The 19,518-nt window shown below is 43.5% G+C and overlaps 1 protein-coding gene across 1 annotated transcript in view; it reads left to right on the forward strand.

The window, feature by feature from the left end:
* Positions 1-19,518, forward strand: part of EXOC6B (exocyst complex component 6B) — a 326,512-nt gene that overhangs the window by 237,266 nt on the left and 69,728 nt on the right. The window contains exons 11-15 of the mRNA XM_026659543.1: positions 1,734-1,854; positions 5,016-5,087; positions 5,689-5,786; positions 9,641-9,746; positions 10,873-10,982. Of these exons, the coding sequence (XP_026515328.1) occupies positions 1,734-1,854; positions 5,016-5,087; positions 5,689-5,786; positions 9,641-9,746; positions 10,873-10,982 (507 nt within the window). The remainder of the gene's footprint in view (positions 1-1,733; positions 1,855-5,015; positions 5,088-5,688; positions 5,787-9,640; positions 9,747-10,872; positions 10,983-19,518) is intronic.

A 19,518-nucleotide genomic window follows, 5' to 3' on the forward strand; every position in this document is an offset into this window, starting at 1 on the left:
TTTTTTGTATTGAGCTTTTTTAATGGACTGCACGTCACTTATTACTCCTTGTTCTGATTTGGCAAAAATATTGGGTAACTAGAGATTGGAGTGGATTGATTGCCCTCTAGAGGGATAGATAATTCAAATTAGGGGAAAAACCTATTGATAGTGTAATGTGGCTAGGAATTATGCCTGCATATTAATAATAAAAAAGATATTTTGTATCTATAGATATCCTTTCGTCATAGGATTTCAAAGTGTTGTAAGACTGTCCTTATTTTAGCCAAGAACAATACTTTATGGTGGTTATAAACCAGATAAACAGGGATTTATAATGAAGATATTGACTGTCTTTAATGTAGCAACATGAATAATGCCATGTGTTTATATAACCATCTGGGGTCTGATCCTGCAAAGTGCTGTGCACTCTAGCCTCAGTCAAAAAAAGTACTAAAACATACCTAATTTTAAGGACATGTAATGTCCTGTTGACTTCAGTGGCTGATGGACAGCGTGCCTGGAGCAGTTTGAACGGGTTAAAGCTGAAGATGCTAGCTTTACTTCTGGTTTAAATATATGGACTCTTCTGTCTGACTTGTTTAGGGAATCCATTTCTGGGGAACAATGCCCCGTCTTCTGTCATGGAGCTAGAATAATTGTCTTATAAAAATATGAAATTCTAAATGGACTAAGCAATGCTTAAGGGGAACATAAGTCTACACACATGTGAAAAGTATAAACACCAGAGAAGGAGAAGAAATATTTGGGGTGAAACACTGGGGTAATAATAAAAAATGAAGGAAAGTCTAACATAAGCTAAAAGGCAGGAAAACTTCCTGACAATGTGAGATCTCTTATCTTCTCAAGGGACCGGGTGGAGACCTCCACGCTTGTAGCTTTTAAAAGCAGACCGGACAAGACATTTATAAATGTGCTATAGAGCACAGTCCTACATGGGCCAAGAGATATGGCTGGGTGATGTAGCAGGTCACTTCTAGGTCTAACTCTTACGCTTCTGTGATTAAAAATTCCTACAATTGGAAATATCCCATGTACTGAAAATACCTGATTCTTATTCCATATGCTGAGACCCAGTTTACTTTATTTAGCACTGCTTTTAAAAAAAAATTCCTGTCATTTCGGAGCAGGGAAGTTGGCACAGATCTGAAAGCCAGAGACTAAACAAATGCATGGATTGAGTTTATAAATGCAGGAAAATGACCAAGAAGGCAAGTCACTGCTGATTAGTTCCCTCCACTCCAATAATCCCACTGTCCTTCCCTTTCCTTTCGTGCAGGACAGGGCATCTTCCCAAATACTCTTTCCTCCGCTGCAGCATAACTGATCACAAGGCAACCATTGGTCAGTAGGAAAAATTATAGGAAGTGTTTGCCCTCTGACAACTGTGTGGTGGGGTGTGTTGGATTTTGGTGACATTATTTAAACCTGTCTCCTTGACACATACTTTAAATTTGATATTTACCAGCTTACTTGCTGCTAGCAACAAATTAAAGCTTTGTTTCAAAACATCAGTTGAACTATTCAGTGGAGTTTTATATCTGTCTATCGCCTGGTGTTTATTTCGGTACACGTAGACAGAATTGGGCGGCAGATTGCTTTTCTTGGGCTGGAGGAGGGGTGGATGAGAGATTTGCTAGTTTTGCATGTGTCAGTTGCATGTGATGTTTGTAAAACCATGTTGATGTCATAGGGACTCTACCCTCTGACAGCTGTGCCTTCTCCTCTGTTAGCTTTTTTGTAGTTGAAGATCACATCTTACATACAACCCAGGGCTTGGTCAATAGAGCCTATATCGATGAACTGTGGGAAATGGCTCTGTCAAAAACTATTGCCGCACTAAGAACACATTCAGTAAGTAAAAGCCACGGATTCATTATATTTGCAGCAACAGTTAAACAATCTGAGTCTCTGGGAGTTAGATTTTTATTTTGTTGTTTCTTGTTTGTGTTTTTTGTTTGTTTGTTTTTTAATAATATACTGAATATATACCTATATACTGATAAGGCTTTATTCCGCTCTGGATAGTCCAAATCATCCTGCACTGAGCTCTCCTCTGTTTGCGGGACTGGAAATAATAAATACTGGTTCACATTTCCATTTCTCCATTATTTAGTCGACCATTTTTGGAATGCACCAGTAGGGGGAGTTTACTTATTCTCCGTCATTGGATTAATGCATTTGTATGGAGTTCTGTATTTTAAACTGAAACCATGGACATTTTGGTATTCCATTGAAGTAAATGCCAGTGAAAGACACACCATAGGGTTAAATATCTTACATTTTAAAGACAAAGAAGTAGATTTTCTTCCCTATGTTACAATGTCTTGGATGAGTAAAACTGAAAGTATTTAAAAAAAAAATATTTTCTCCACTTAGGTGACTTGTTTATTTTTGGCATTTCTCTCAGCTTGGTAAAATAATAATAATAAAAAAATAAACTGGTCAGTTTTACTTTCAGGTTCTCATGCTCTAGCACTATACTTTTTATGTCCTTTTAAAAATCAGTTGAAAGTTAGAAATGTCTCTTTGGGGGAACAATAAAACGTGGCCACTCCACCCTCAGGGCTGGTCTACACTGCCGCGCTAGTTCGGCGGCTGGGGATCGAAGTTCCGAGTTCGATTTATCGCGTCTGGTCTGGACGCGATAAATCGAACCAGGAAGTGATCCCCGTCGACTGCGGTACTCCAGCTCAACGAGAGGAGTACCGCGGAGTCGACGGGGAGCCTGCCTGCCGCGTGTGGACCGCGTCTGAACCGCGGTAAGTTCGAAGTAAGGTATGTCGAATTCAGCTACGTTATTCACGTAGCTGAATTTGCGTACCTTACTTCGACTTGGGGGGTAAGTGTAGACCAAGCCTCAGTGAAGGCTGGTGATAGCTGAAAAGAGGAAAATGAAATTGACACACCAAGTTGTTTCCAATTCGATTTATGGCAGGGACACATTCTACTGTATCTAGCTACCTGAGGTAGGCACATTGTACCCTGCCTTCCTTGAAGGATCTCCACTGGCTATTGTGATCCTTAATGTGGGTTCTGAGAAGGCTCAGACAGCTGCAGATCTCTTTTGGGTACTGCATCATGTAGTGCATTATTATTGCTGCCTGTTCACACTAGCAGATTACTGAACAGGTTTATAAAGTGATATTGCTACTACAATTTAACTCTGTTCATTGAAACTGCCTTCAGCCCCATGTTAACATTTCCATGCTGCTATTCTGGGAACCATGGTCAGCTGGAACCATATCTGAGACCTTGTTCTAGCCGGTTCCAACACAGTTCTGTAACCTGCTCATAGGAAAGCCTAAAAATTGTGTAATGTGGAGGCACAATATGCTATTTACTTTCAAATCATGTTCAGATTTACATTCATCTACTTTACAATTACAGCTCAGTTGTCATGTGGCTGTGCACAAACGATGTTACAAAACGGGGAGTTGGTTTTATCAGTGTAGATGGGACTAATTCATGTTATAAACATGTTAAGGGAATCCATGCTACAAACCTGGTGTTCAGATATACCCAAATAGATGAGCATCTGCAGATGTTTCCCATGGCTCTGGTTTTCCATAGCATGGCAGCTGTGTTGACTGGAGATACACTTTGCTGGCTGACTCCGTTTGTGCCTTGAGGAAGGGGATATGTAGAGAGAAAAATAGACCCAAACATTTCTATCATAAAGCTGTATTCTTTTGAATCAGGGGTTTCTGGTGGCGCAATGTAAACCACGAGAGCAAAGCAAATTAAAACACTTCAGTTTTTTAAAATTTCAATAACTTTACTAACATGACAAGTGTTGCCCAATTTAATACATGAAGTGTCTGATAGGAATAGGTTTTACAACAATCATGCGGTTTTACGTAGTCGTTCAGCATTTATATTACAGTCATCATCAAATTATCTTGGCACCAAACAGTTATTTTGGCAACAGCATAACGACCCCGCATGTCCATCCTGTATTATCATTCATCTCTGATTTGGTGGGAGGCTGTCGCATTAGTGAGCCTGTTTCGTCTCTGTCCTTTCAGCCAGGATTATGCTTGGGTTTTCTTCTTTGCTTTTGAGTGGGAGATCTTTTATCATTTCTGAGAGTAGTAGGGAACTATCTTTCTTTCCTACTTTGTTTTCTGGGCAGTGAATTGGGAAATGTTTCTTTGTCACATTGATTAACAGAGTCGTTCCTCCTTGAGTTTTCCAATGGACTTGAAATCTCTGTTTCTTTTTTCCAGTTTAGGATCACTGATTATATATTTGGTAAGAGTCTGTTTGAAATTTGGCATATTTCTCTTTAGTAGGGTAGTCTGCTAATATAAAGATTATGTGCAAAGAGGATGTATGATCTAATTTGCGATTTTGATCAGCTGTTCCCAGAAGGCTGTGTATCTTTCTGACTAGTGTCTTGAGCTGTAGTAATTGTTTATATCATCGTATGGACGTTAATATTGCTGACACCTAGACATGCAATGTTTTTTCCTCATGTTGCCAGAACACTCTAGTTAAAAATGGAATCTTCTTAATATACAGAATTTTGGGGATATTTTCTGTTTTGCAAGACCTGACTAACATTAGACACAATGTAATTAACAATTTTTTTCAGCAATAGATAACACTCAGTGTCTTTGATCTGTCAGTGTACTGCTTTTGCACCTTTTCCCTTCTCAGTCTCCTGATAAATACAGTAACTTCTCGGTACTTTTAAAGACATCTTGCTGGGGTATCTACACAGCAACAGAAATCCTTGTGTGTCCTGTAGAGCTTTTGATTGCAGCATGTTCTGGAATGGGATAATGTTTCAGTATTTCTGTATTCTGTGACAGTGTATCATGATGTGACCGATCACGCTGTATAATAAAAGGCTATTAAAAGCCTACCGATAATAAGGTTGTATCAAGTGTCTATATATTATTAGAGAAGATGAAGGATTACAGAAGGGTATGTGTGGATGTTTTTTCTATTTGTAACGATTAAAACTTTTTTTCAACCCCCCACCCCCCCCCCCCCCTTTTTTTTTTTAGTCTTACTGCTCTGACCCAAATCTGGTATTAGACTTGAAGAACCTCATAGTTCTGTTTGCAGATACACTCCAGGTATGTGACTGTCAGATGCTGATGTACATCTTGTTAAACATCTGTAGTGCTCGTGAAAGGTGTCAGCCATTTAAACCGGCTGATGGGCACCGCTTCACCATGTCATCTCTCTTTCTTTATTTTGTGGTGTGTGAATTCAGGGGCCAGACTGATAGCCCAGGAGGCTGACACATTGTTTGCACAGGGCAGTTAATCTGTGGGCAGTGGCCCGTGCTGCCTTACCCACGTGATGGGTCCATCTGGACCCAAAGAGACCACCTCTAGGGTTCAGAGTAGGCCCTTGGCCTTTCTGCTGACACTGCCTACAAGGGTGTTGAATGTGACAGGGCTTTTTGTGATGGCCACTCCTGTCCCTTAGGAGCCAGGCCTGTGAAAAAGCCACTAACATTCAACCATGAGTGATCTAGTCTGGATTTGAACTGGCTGCCTAGAGTTTAGTACACAGGTACTGAATCCCTGGACCATGCAGTCCTCGCATCAGATTCAATTTGATGATTGTCATGGAAGCGTAGAATTGACTCCTTCCTTCCTTTTTTTTTTTTTGTAAATCCCAGTGTTAGCATTTCTTATTGAATGAAGGTGCTTGCGTTTCTCCATGCAGGGGTATGGCTTCCCTGTAAACCAGCTGTTTGACATGCTACTGGAAATCAGAGACCAGTATAGTGACACTCTGCTAAAGAAATGGTCAGGAGTTTTCAGGTAAGAAGCTTTTTATACACGGTGGCAAGACTTTACGTGCAGAGATTTTATGTACCGGCTAAAATGTTTTTTTATTTTTATTTAAAGGGCCACTCACAGCATGCTTATGTCTAAAATTCCGCCTGTGTTAAACTTGCTATAACTTGGTGCAGCCTATCCACCTTGGGAGAGGGAGAGGAAATGCCAACATAGCTGCAAACAAAGCTGGGTAACCAACCTTGGCTAGAGGAGGGTTTGGAGCAGGACACAGGCTGAGACCGGGGCTGGGGCATGGACCAGGCTGGAGCAGGAGCAGTCGGTCAGAACTACCAACTAGCAGGGAGCATTCCCAACAAGGTAGTGAGGAAACTGGAGTGGCTGCTTTCATTTGGAGCCTATATACCTGCCTTGGGGTTACCTGGTCAGACTTTTGCTTATGGATTGACTGGGCCCTTAGGCCTTGCAGGTAATCGTCTCAAGTGACTCATCAGGCTCAAAACACTCAGGCTCAGGGATGACTCATCAAGCTCAGAAGGTTCCTCACAGTACCTTCCTCTCTCCCTGTCAACCCCTAGAAAAGATGCCTACCAAGCATCCTCAGACCTGGTTTATTGGCGTGTTTATTGACATCTCGAAGTAGGGCAGATGCATGTATGTTGTTGGCCAGCTCCCAGGAGCATTCAGCTGGACCATAATCCTCCCAATCAACAAAGTAAGTGAGATTCCCTCGGCGAACTTTGGAGTCCAAGATCTTCACCAGTTACTCCTCATGTCCCTGGACCATATTGGATGGAGAGGCAGTTGAACTCGTCCAGGAAAGGTTTTGTCAATATGCTTTTTCAGCCAGGAGATGTAGAATACCCGGGTGTATTTTCATATTTTTGGGCAATTGGAGTTCAAAGACTACAGGTTTGATCTGCTGGATGACCCACAGTGGGCCACGGTGTCAGTAATCCACTTTTCGTGAAGGTTGACTATAACCAAAGTATTGTGTGGAGAGTCATACTTCATCCCCAACCGTGATTGAGGGGTTGCGTGCCTACAGAGGTCAGTGTAATGTTTGTAATCCTTTTTAGTTGATTCTAGGTGGGCTTTCAACTCCTCCTGGATGCAGTGCAAGTGTTCAACTAGGTTGGAGATTGCGTGACTTGTGGCATGGATGGATAAAATGGTTGGTGGAAACCATAGTTGGTGTAAAAATGACTCTGGTGGGTTGATCTCTGGTCAGAGTTGTAAGCGAATTCAGCAAAAGGAAGAAGCAAAACCCAGTCATCCTGGTGGTAACTGATAAAGCAACGATGGTATTGTTCAAGTATTTGGTTCACTCATTCCATCCGTCCATTGGTCTGGGAGTGATAAGCCAAGGAGACATGCTGATCCACGTCCAGGAGATCAAACAACTCTCACCAGAAATGTGAAATGAACTGCAGTCTTTGGGCTGGTCTACACTAGGGGGGGGATCGATCTAAGATACGCAACTTCAGCTACGCGAATAGTGTAGCTGAAGTCGAAGTATCTTCGATCGAATTACCTGGGGTCCACACAGCGCGGGATCGACGGCCGTGGCTCCCCCATCGACTGCGCTACCGCCGCTCGCTCTGGTGGAGTTCCGGAGTCGACGGTGAGCGCATTCGGGGATCGATATATCGCGTCTTAGCGAGACGCAATATATCGATCCCAGATAAATCGATTGCTACCTGCCGATACGGCGGGTAGTGAAGACGTACCCCAAGATCAGATGTAAAGTTACATGGTAGACCATGGAGTTTCAAGATATGGTTGTAAAACAGTTGGGGTGTTACCTCTGCAGTGAGAATTTGAAGGTATGGCACAAAATGTGACTTTTTATAAGCAGGTTGACCATGACCAACACAGGGGCTGCCAAGATATGTGATGGCAGAAGAGAGGGCTTGTGTGGAGAACTCGATTCCATGGTCATGTGCAGCTGTGACCCCTCTAATGGGGCTGGATTTGGTCATTTCCTAGATTTGTCAAGGGCCTGGATTTATGGGGGGCGGACTCAGTGGCAAAGGAGCTTTGTCCACCACAGTATAGGCAAAGGCTGTTTCACCTATGAAGTGCCTTCATGTTGCATGGGTCTGCATAGGCTCTAGCTTTGGAGCAGTCCATGCGGATGGCCACAATGGAGCAGGGCTTGGCTGAGGTTACAAGGCATGTCTTTTTTTCTTGGAGTCACTCATATGACTCTTGATCCAATGCAAAATTCAATATGAGTTCAGAATAGTGGGGGCTTGACCTAGCCAGTTCATCTTTTACATCATCGTTCAGACCCTGGCAGAAAAGGTAGACCTGGCCAGCCTCGTTCCTTGATGTATCGGCAACCAGACACTGAAAGTAGGCGGCATATGGCAGGACAGGCCAAAGGCCTTGTTTGGGAAACTGCAGGGCAGCTTCAGCAACACGAGTGCTATTCGGATCACCAAATGGGACCGAAAGGGTATGAGATTAATTCATTGAAATTAGTAAGGACCAGGCTTGCCTGTTCCAGAAGTGGTGAGACCCATTCTAAGGCTTCACTGATCAATAAACTGAGAAGACCCATCTTGGTCTGGTCATCAGGATACATTGCGGGATGCATCCAGAACAAAAAGCAGCATTTAATAAAACCACAGCACTTCTGGCAGCTGCCATCAAATCTTTCTGGCAGTGGGACCTTCGGGCCATGTTCCAGAGGGACTGTTGCCGGCAGTACTGGATCTGCTGGGATTTGGGAGCAGGGGGAATTGTTCTCCTGTTGCACCTGGGCAAGCTGACCCTGAAGGTTGCGGACCAACTACCAGGAGGATTTCCATTTCGGTCACCAGAGGTGAGCATGTCGGGGAGCAGTCTGCTCAAACGGTCCGCACAGCTGGGTGACCTGCCGTGGCTTGAGCAGGAATAGATGAAGGCTGGAGCAGGAGCGGAGATAGGCACAGGTTGAAGCAGGGGCAGGAACAGGCTGGCATAGGAGCAGTCTGTCAGAACTACCAACAAAGTAGAGACGTGGAGCAGACTGGAGTGACTGCTTTCATTAGGAGCCTATATACCTGCCTGATGGTCACCTGGTTAGACCCTTGCTTGTGGTTTGGTTGGGCCTTGCAAGTAATTATCTCAAATGACTCGTCAGCCTCAGAGCGCTCATCACAAGTGATATCCATGTGATACATTCACTTGTGCTACTTCTTTGACCATCTAAAATACAAGGTATGTCTTCATTGCAGAGTTAACTTGGGGGATTGGCACTCAGGCCTGAGCACTGGGATAGTCTAACCTGGGTGTGAACCAGCCACACTTCAAAGCCAGACCCGAGCTGCTGTGTCTTCACTAGTGCTGCACTCACCTCTGTGATGTCAGGGCTTCTGGAGGCACATCACCCGGTTCTTTGTGCTGCAGTGAGCTGAGCTGCACTGTGGCTTTTTTGTCAGTGAATGCTGGGAAAAGGTATCTGTCCTTCCGGGCTCGTAGGGGGAATTGTGGGAAGGTGTTGGAGGATCATCAGCGCTCGAGTGATTTAGCCTGCGTCCTCACTGTAAAGTGGGCAAGTTACTCACCCAAGTGAAAACCCCAGATGACCCAGACTGAAAGCACTACTAATTCGGATCAGAGGTCTTCGTGTAGGAAAAGGATTGGGGTTAGAGGCAACACCTGGGTAAGAGCAGCACGCCTAGCCATTTTAGGTTAAAGAGCCACATGTCCCCTATCTCTCACCTTGAAATGCTCTGCACTGCTATAACTCACTATGGTAGGCCTTTGTGAATGCCAGTAACCTTTGATATTGGCTGTTCTGCTAGGTTTCTGGACAGATGTGCTCCTGGTGGTAACACTATTTCTCTGCACAAGAAGGGTTACTGTAACTGTTCTCTTATATTTTACAGAAATATACTTGATTCAGATAATTACAGTCCTATACCCGTAGCTAATGAAGAACTTTATAAGAAGATAATAGGACAGTTCCCATTCCAGGATCCGGAGCTGGAAAAGGTAAGGAAGCCTCTAAAAGGGGACCCTGTTGGGATACCATTAAGAAACTAGTTCCTAACACCACCAAAGATTATTAAAATGGAAATAATTTAAAAAAAATCACGTGTACTTTTCATGGTTTACATTTTCTGGGCTTAGAGGAAGAGACAGACTTGTCAGTATCGAGTCAATTTCACTTTTGGATCATTGCGCTCGCACAGTTCTGCAATGCTTGCAATACATGGGAATGTTTGTTTTTTAAAAGTCTGTTTCCATTGGAACTTCATTTTGTTTTTATGGAAGTGTTTCTATTGACTTGGTTTATTTTAATTTCTGCAGAACTTTAAAATATAACGATGCCTTCGGTTTTGTAAAAGCTTGGGCTTCACAAAACTCTAAAAGTAGGGCCAAATTTGACCTGAACAGTGTCACAGTGTCCCTTTTAAACCATGCTTGGCTTGCACTCAGCCTCTGGCAAATGTATGCTCCCGGCCTGGTGAGTGTAATTATAAACTGGCTTGCGGGGGGAAGGAGTTCAATCCAAGTTAGGTGTTTGGGCATTATTTACCCCCCTTCCCATTCCCCATCTGTTTGGCATCCAGTTTCTTCACCATTGTGCTCTAGACCCTTAGGCCCTGTCTAGGCTGTGGTTGAAGCCAAACTAGTAAGAGTCTGATTTGAAGGACATGACCTCTGCTTCCTCCCTGCTATTGGTGTTGTAAGCCAGTGCCTGCCTTAGGCAGAAACAGGAAGAGGTGACAGAACAAAATGTCTTGTGCCGTGCGCAGTGGTAAATCAACATTGAGGAGTCTTCCAGTATTTTCCTTTTATGAATAAGGGAGCTGGTAATGGGTATGGGTGAGGTGTTCCTCTGACTGTTCCCTTCTAGCTGCAGATTTCTCTCCAGGCCCAGTACAGTGTCATTTATGAGTGATTATCTGGTCCTTCACTTGGCTGAAACGGTTGTATAACATACAATAAATGCTGGCTTGTTGTTTCATTGCATAACCTGGCTGAATATTAGAATTCATTTGAAAGCATGGAGGTGGAAAGCAGCTACCACACTCTAGGTTTTGCTGGGAGTGGTGCTTTTCCCTGTTAAATTTCTGCTGTTGTCCTTATTTTAATTCTTTCCTGCATTTTACAGCAACCGTTTCCAAAGAAGTTCCCCTTTTCTGAGTTTGTGCCTAAAGTTTACAATCAGATTAAAGAATTCATCTATGCCTGTCTAAAGTTCTCAGAAGATCTTCACCTGAGGTACAGTATGAGATACTGATGATTGTTCATGTAAATATGATAACTTCGCAATTTATATAGCTCCTTTCACTGCAGGATGTCAAAACACTTTATAAATATTCATTTTCTCCTTAATCCTCCATGCCAGTACTAATATTTGGGGGTAGTTCCTTCTTGCCAGAGGACAGAGATGGTACACTCCTTCTTAGTGGTGTGATATCCCATGCATATAAGGGGCTTGCCAGCTCTTGAAGAACAGCTGTGGCTGTTTCCAGCTGGTGGCACGCACAGTATCTTGCCAGCTGCATAAAAAGTCAGAGGACTAGGGTCTGTTCCATCTGTGATTCCTCTGAAGAGTTCGTACAGCACAGCTGAGCCCAGCCATCCCTGACAATGGTAGTGATGGTCTTTAGCCCACCAGACCAATGGCTGGTGGGACTTCATAGTGTGGGCATAGCATGGCAATCTCACATAGGGCTCCCTGGAACGCCTCCAGAGAAGGTTCTGGAACAGCTGTTGTCAAGTGCTAACTGTTAAAGGGATCCTCCTTCCGAGATTACTACAGTGGTAGGAAGTGTAGGCAGTATGTGGCCTCCAACAGGTCTCTTCCCCTACTCCAGGAACTAAAGGATAAGCTAGGCACCACCCCTCTGGGTCCACCCAGTGTTCTTGGGCCCAAGGTCATGTCACAACACAAGGGCCTACCTCCTGAAAACTCTGCTTTCCCAAAGCTCTCGCTTACCCTCCTCGAGGGGACACCCTCCCATACCTATGGAGTTGACCAACTAGCTACATCCTCCAACGACTTGTTTCCCTTCTTTTTGTTTCCACCACTCACCCTCCATGCTCTCCAAAGAAGCTTATGACGACAAGCTCTGTGCTATCAAAACCAGAAGTGTGCGTCACCATCTTGGTCCAGCAGCACAGGTGCACAATGAGAGAATAGCAGCAAGTCCTCCACCCCCTTTCCCGCCCATCAGCGTCACCGAGGGCAGTAATGCCCTCCCCTTAATACCAGTATATGTCCATGCTCACCCGTTCCTCTTCCCTTAATTAAGTTGTACATCCAGCAGCCTCTCCTCCCCTCCCCTTTCCAGTTTGGAAAAGGTACCTGCCAATAGATCCACTCGGCAAAGAGAGTCTGCTCTAAAGCGTGCCTCGGAAACATCAGGTATCACTCTCCAGGCACCTAGCTACTCAACCTGTTCAAGTAGGGCAGTGCTTCTATAGACAGCCATCAAGGAGACTGAGTCCAGGACTCCAAAGCTAAAAGCTTGGGTCTCTATCACGTGAGCTAACGGAGAAACTTCTCTAGCTGGTAACTGGAGTAAACTCGTAGGAATTACACGAAGCCCTCTTAGAGAAGAACTTTCAGAGTTTCGCCTGGCTTTGTTGAGCCAACAAGCACCTTATACATAGGGTCTGACGTCACCAAAAAGATTAAAAATTCTCCACCTTCTGGACGGAGGAGCTATACCGGAGAGTCTAGATTTGCAGAAAGTTCTCAGTGAATGAAAAAAAAAAAGATCAAATAGGAGAAGTTTCCCATTCAAGCCTCCCAGCACCCCAGTGAGGAAGGTAAGTAGTATTTATGCCAATTCTAAGCTAAGCCCAGAGTGATCAAGAAACTTGCCCAGGGTCACACAATGTTGCAGTTCCAGAGCCAGGAATAAAACTCAGGAATTCCACCCCATAGTTCTCTGACCTAACTACTGGATCACGTGCACGCTAAGCTGAATACTCAGATGCTGTCAGAACATGTTTTCCGTGAGCTCTGTGGTTTTGGAAGATTTGCCTTCTCCCAAACAAGTTGTGTCTCAGTTTTTTTCCATGGGATTTTATAAATAAACAAATGAAATTTGAATCTATTTTTTAAATATCCTACAAAATTTCTTTGTTTACTATCCTTCCTCCCTGCCCAGGTGCCTTGATGCTATTTACACAAGTGTTTTTGTGTCTGTGGAAGCCTGGAGAACAATTATACAACCTAGTAATTATAAGTTGGGCCATGCTTACGCACAGTAATATATTTAACTTGCAGAAGGTGCATAAATAAATGGTGAATTCTCACTGGGAGGGCAAGAAAGGGTTCCTTCTTCCCTAATGCCCGTGCACGGTACACAGGTAGCTAGGTGTTGTGCAGTATGTGGCTGTTCCCGATCCTTTGCAGCTTCAAGTACTGGGCACTGCTGGAGGCTGGATATCACACCGATGGCCTGATCTTTTACAACAGTGCTATTGGGGAGGCCTGCAGGCTAAGCATTTCCAGAGTCTGTAGAAGGCTCTGTAGGCATGGAATAGCCGTCGTTTTTCGTCTGGGCTTCAGTTCCTGGAGAAATCCCCATTCTCTCTGTGTCCTGCTATGGAAGCTGAGATCCAGTGGCTGCCTTCTCACTGTCAGTCCCAGAGTTTAATCATCTCATGGCAGAATGCTCTTATTGGTGGGCCTCACAGGTGTTAACCTGTGGGTTGCCATTAAATATTTAGGCTTCTGAAGCTAGCTTGCCCTCTGCTCTTTTTGCAAAATGGTCCCGTTTCACAGAGCTATCGGATTCATTTAACTCCTCCAGTGGTGCTTGCCTTGGAGGAGTGCAGCTAAGCGCTTTGTACTCTTAACCATTACCGAGATGATTAGGTTTGTCAGAGAATGGAAGAAAAGTGTTCTCCTGGGTACCACCTCAGGGGCTCCCCATGGGGAAGTTATTAAAATTCCTTTCAACTTAGGAGTTTTCATCCTTTTTTGAGGGGTGCATTTGGGCAAGGGGAAAGGAGTGGAGCTGTTGTGTTTTTCCATCCAAACATACTGAATATTTCTCTGAAAACCCCAGTTGACACTTTCTTCATTTCACTCTGACAGTTTGAATGAGTTTTTATTAGGAAGTTTGGCTGCAAAGCCAGCAGCAAGTTTTCTTTCTTTCTCTTTCTTTTTCTTCCTCGGTTGTCACTTACCTTGCACCCTGGAGTGATTGGGGTCAGGCTGTCAATCACAGCAGGCATGAAGGTCATGGCTACTGTTATGGGATATGGGACATCAGCTATCATTAACATAGACAGTTCTCTAAAGTACTCTACAGTCTTTCCTGAAGAATAAACCCTGCGGCAGAAAACATGAGTCATATATTTTTAATTATTATTCTAAACCAGCTCCTTGTATTTGTTGGACAGAAATATTCTCCTTTATAATGAGGTGATTATGAAAGATGTTTAAAATATTTAAAGACCCTGTCTTATTTTCAACAGCTTTCGTGAGTGTGCACACTTTTTGTTTTGCTTTATTATTTCAATTTAAAACTTTGTTTTAAAATATTTCTTCATTGGGATGAGTCTGAGGCATATTTTAGAGATTCTTCTCCAGTAAGTTGTCTTAAAAATTTCCACTGGTTTAAAAGATGTCACCAATTCTATTGGAATTTCCCATTTTAAAGATATTCCTTATCTTTGGAACTAATAGAATTTTTCAGACAGGTGGAAACCTTTAAATGTGTCAACTGTTATCTAACAGGACTTTGATTGTACAAACATAGGGCCCAATCTCTGCAGACATGTAGGGGGCAATTTTTAAAGTACCCAAGTGATTTAGGAGCACAAATCACATTGATGTCACGGGGCTTGGGCTTCTAAATCACGTAGGGCTTGTCTCCTCATCTCAAAAAAGATATACTGGCACTAGAAAAGGTTCAGAAAAGGGCAACTAAAATGATTAGGGGTTTGGAATGGGTCCCATATGAGGAGAGATTAAAGAGGCTAGGACTCTTCAGCTTGGAAAAGAAGAGACTAAGGGGGGATATGATAGAGGTATATAAAATCATGAGTGATGTGGAGAAAGTGGATAAGGAAAATTTATTTATTTATTCCCACAATACACGAACTAGGGGTCACCAAATGAAATTAATAGGCAGCAGGTTTAAAACAAATAAAAGGAAGTTCTTCTTCACGCAGTGCACAGTCAACTTGTGGAACTCCTTGCCTGAGGAGGTTGTGAAGGTTAGGACTATAACAGTGTTTAAAAGAGAACTGGATAAATTCATGGTGGTTAAGTCCATTAATGGCTATTAGCCAGGATGGGTAAGGAATGGTGTCCCTAGCCTCTGTTTGTCAGAGGGTGGAGATGGATGGCAGGAGAGAGATCACATGATCATTGCCTGTTAGGTTCACTCCCTCTGGGGCACCTGGCATTGGCCACTGTCGGTAGACAGGATACTGGGCTAGATGGACCTTTGGTCTGACCCGGTACAGCCGTTATTATGTTCTTATGTACACTACCACCTAAGTCAATGTAAGTTATGTCACTCAGGGGTGTGAAAAAACCCTCTCTCTGAGCAACGTAACTTCCATCGACTTAAATCAGTGTCTACACTGTGCTATGTCGGCAGGAGACGCTCTCCCATTGACATAGCTTCCGTCTCTCATTGAGGTGGAATAATTACGTCAACAGGAGAACACTCTCTCGTCGATTGAATGCGTCTTCATCAGACGTGCTAAATCAGCACTGCTGCAACAGCGGTACCAATTTAGCACAGTAGTGACAACAAGCCCCTAGTCTCTTTTGAAAATTCCGTTCTTAAGCAGCAGTGTAACTTTACTCACGTGTGTAACCCCACTGAAATCAATGTTACTCATGTGCTTAAGTGCTTGTAGGATCTGACCTATATGGAGAACAATACAAGAAATAATCCATTTTATACCATTGCATCTAGCCGAGGAGTCCATCATATTATTTCGGTCTATAAGTCTGTTTCCAAGTACATTTTTAATACGTGAACACATCGCACTATAGGAAAAGGGAGAAAAAGAGCACAGATACTACCACGTTGGGCACTAATATAAAAGCCTAAGATGTTCTGTAGCTGGAACTCAACTGAGACCAAACTTAAAAAAACAAACAAAAAACCCTGAAACACAAATATGTAAATATTACAAATACAGAGACCTTGCCCTGAGGAGTTTAATATAAAGAAAAAGAGGGCAAATTTTCCATTCCAGGTGATTCGAACAATTGTCTCATTCCTAGATAAGTAGGGCTGGGCATTGCTGGTCAGCAGGGAATCCTGTTGGTGGGGCAGTATGGAAAATCCTGTACTGCCGCCTTTCTGCTTACTGTCTGTGCCTGGATTTACTTGCTCTGGGGATAAACAGAGGCCTCCAGGGTTATCAGCACAGCAGCTTTCACCAACACTGCAATCGCTCGGAACTAAAAGGAAAATATGCTGAATGTCACTATTAGCCAGGGTCACTTAGCACTTACCCACTCTAAAAATGAATGGGGTGGGTGGGTGTGTATATAGGCATAAAGTCCTTCATTGTGATGCTTCCTGATGCCATTCTGCAACTGAGCCACTCTGAGATACCGCTGTGGTAGGTGCAGTGTCAGAGCCTGAATAGAGTAGAAACCCTGCTTGAATTTGGAGTTTACCCGCAAGGGAGTCATGTAAATGGATCTTGTATAGCATGTGGAATATTTGAGTAGTGTTATTCCTAATAATCGACTCTTATTTCTGTGGGGCTCAAAACCCAAAGGTCTTCCAGCAGCCTTATCCAAAATACAACGAAAACTGAAGTATTCGAACAGGCAATGTTGCCAGCTATCTAAATGACCATTAAAGAGAGTTTGGAAATTGTACCATATTCCATACTAACAACCCATCACTTACCTTATTTGTGTCACAAATTGATGTATTCATGCATCAAAGGAGGAACTGGAGCCAGACAGTATAATATTAGGGGACTGAAAAAGAAAGAGCGGCTAGTTTTGAAATGCTTTGAAGACGTAAAGCAGCGTGTAAGTGCTAAGCATTGGTATTAAGAATTAGTTGTTTATGTACTAAAGGCTTTTGTTGAAATGTCATTGCTGGCTTTAAGGGTGAAGTTAGTGATGATACTAAACCATCGATTTTCAAAGCAGTTTGTCCTATTCCAGCTAGCTTGAGGAAAGTGGTGCAACAACCCTCTTGCAGAAAGTATCATCCGTGCCAAAGCATTGTGAATGTGCTGCCAGGATCATAGATCCAAAGATCCCAAGGCCAGAAGGGACCATTGTGATCATCTAGTCTGACCTCCTGCATAACAGGCCAGAGAACTTCCCCAAAATAGTTATTGAACAGAGCATATCTTTATAAAAACCATCCAGTCTTGATTTGAAGAATGCACCAGAACCCTTGGTAAATTGTTCCATTGATTAATTACCTTCACTGTTAAAAAATTGTGCCTTATTTCCAGTCTCCATTTGTCTAGCTTCAACTTCCAGCCACTGGATCTTGTTAAACTTTTGTTAGATTGAAAAGGCCATTATCAAATATTAGTTCCCCATGTAAGTACTTACAGACAATGATCAAGTCGTCCCTTAACCTTCTCTTTGTTATACTCAAGGATCTCAATCTGTTTAACTTATCACTATAAAGTGTGTTATCTAATCCTTTAATCATTCTCATTCCTCTTCTCTGAATCTTCTCCAATTTATCAAAATCCTTTTGGGACATATACGCGTAAAGGCGATGATCAAATTGCTGGATCCCTAAACCCTGATGGCAGGGCCATGTTTTAACTAAATAATGAACTTTCGTATAGTGCACAGCTTACGTGTTGGCTAAGTTGTTTAAATAATAAAAGTGAGTATAATTAATTTCAAAAAGGGCTTTTTCCCAACCTCCCTTTCTCTAGCTATAATGCCTAAAACAGCAAAACGGGCAGTGTTCAAAGTAAACAGAAAACCCACTCTGTCATCCAAATTCGTTACAGTATTTACTCTGGCAAAATAGTCTCATATCAATACAGTCTCCACTGATCACAAGCCTACAGAATGGCCTCCATGCAGGTTTCCAGAAGACATCTGCTGTGCAATGCAACAAGAACAGAGGTGTGGGAAGTTCGCTCTCCTGCTTGCATGCAAGTTGAGCAGCTCATGTCGAGTCATAACATGGCCCCTTCTTTGCAGGGATTCAGCCATGTGACTCTAATGGGAGCTCACGGACAAGAAGCCCTCTCTAAAATTTCATTTCTACCAGCTTGCCACCCACCACTACCCTCAACTTCCATTCAGTGATTAAAAAATAGGAGAAATGAACGCTGGAACCAACAAGAAGCTGCCTAACTTCAGCAATCCAAATGAGATGGTTTTTGTGTCTCCCTCAGCCCTTCAGGCTGTACGCGCTACTCTCTGATCAGTGTGGCTTTTCACCTCTCTCCCCCCAATCTCTGCAAGCCCTTCTCCACGCATAGGGGTCCCTCCCGGTCTGCTCTGACACTGATGATCAGCTGTGCTGTGGTGACAGGATGGGCAGGGATGATGTCCCTAGCCTCTGTTTGCCAGAAGCTGGGAATGGGCGACAGGGGATGGATCACTTGATGATTACCTGTTTTGTTCATTCCCCCTGGGGCACCTGGCACTGGCCACTGTCAGAAGACAGGGGACTGAGCTAGATGGACCTTTGGTCTGACCCAGTGTGGCCATTCTTATTAACATGGGACATCATGATAAAGAAAGCTGGTGATCCTCTGTACCAACAGTTAGCTTTATATTGTGAAGTGTAGTGGCTTTATTTAACCCCTTTGCTTTTACCATTTTCCCTGGGGTGGCTCATATTACGATTGCTATATTTAATCTTTATATTGTGTGGTGTACAGAACCACAAGTAGCTTTGGATGGGAGGAGATGGGGAGCACTTTATAAATAAAATGTACGTTCGTGACAGTGGATCCAACCACACTACGAAGAACCAGAGATAGAGCTGGACCTGAAGCAAGAAGTTGGTGTCCGGATCCAAATGTCCTTAGGGTTTTGGTTCTGTCCCGTCTCTACCAAACCCAAGTACAACATAATAAAAATCAAATCAGGCTAGAAGGAGTTGAGGAATCAGAGGGAGTGCACCAGGCAGGGACACGTGGTGAGGCTTCAGCTAGGAGTGTTTAAAATGGAACTGTCCTCGAGTCAAACCCTGGAAGGTACTGACTGTTCTGTGCTCCCGTAGAAGTCCGTAGCAGATAAAGGTGCTAAGCACCTGGCAGGATCAGTGCCCAAAAGAGCAGATCCTAATCGGCATTAACCAGAAGAGACGCAATGGTTACCGGTGCAGAGGAGATCCACCTGCAATGACAAGGCAGTCTGTTGGTGGGTACAGGTATTGGAGAGTGGCTACTGTGAGCAGAGGTACTTATGCTAGCTTTCTTTCCTCCTTGGGGAAGATCAATAAGAACAGAGTCTCCTTTATCTCACTGAAATAAGAGCAGCTGTGCACAAAAATTACATCACTTGGATTGAGAGTTCTGGGATGGGAAGAGGCCTGTTGGGCCCATTAGCTTCTGCTGCCAGCACAGGCTTCAGTGAGCTGACATGCTGGATAGCAGAGTACAGAGCAAGGCTACCTAGCGTACAAGTGGACGGAGAAAACTTGAAGGCTTTCTTTTGTTTACCATGTCATTTTCTGCTTTGTAATCTCTCCATTTGTCAGGTTAAACAGGGTAAGGAGCCAAAGGTCACAGGGTTGGTTTACCAGGAGCCCTAAAGTTATTAATGTTTCTGAACCTTCCAGTTTGAGATTTTCTTCACCAGCAGCTGCCTGTC

The sequence above is a fragment of the Terrapene carolina genome, unplaced genomic scaffold (genome assembly GCF_002925995.2).
Source record: "Terrapene carolina triunguis isolate 2854851 unplaced genomic scaffold, T_m_triunguis-2.0 Scaffold633, whole genome shotgun sequence".
Taxonomy (NCBI): Eukaryota; Metazoa; Chordata; order Testudines; family Emydidae; genus Terrapene; species Terrapene triunguis.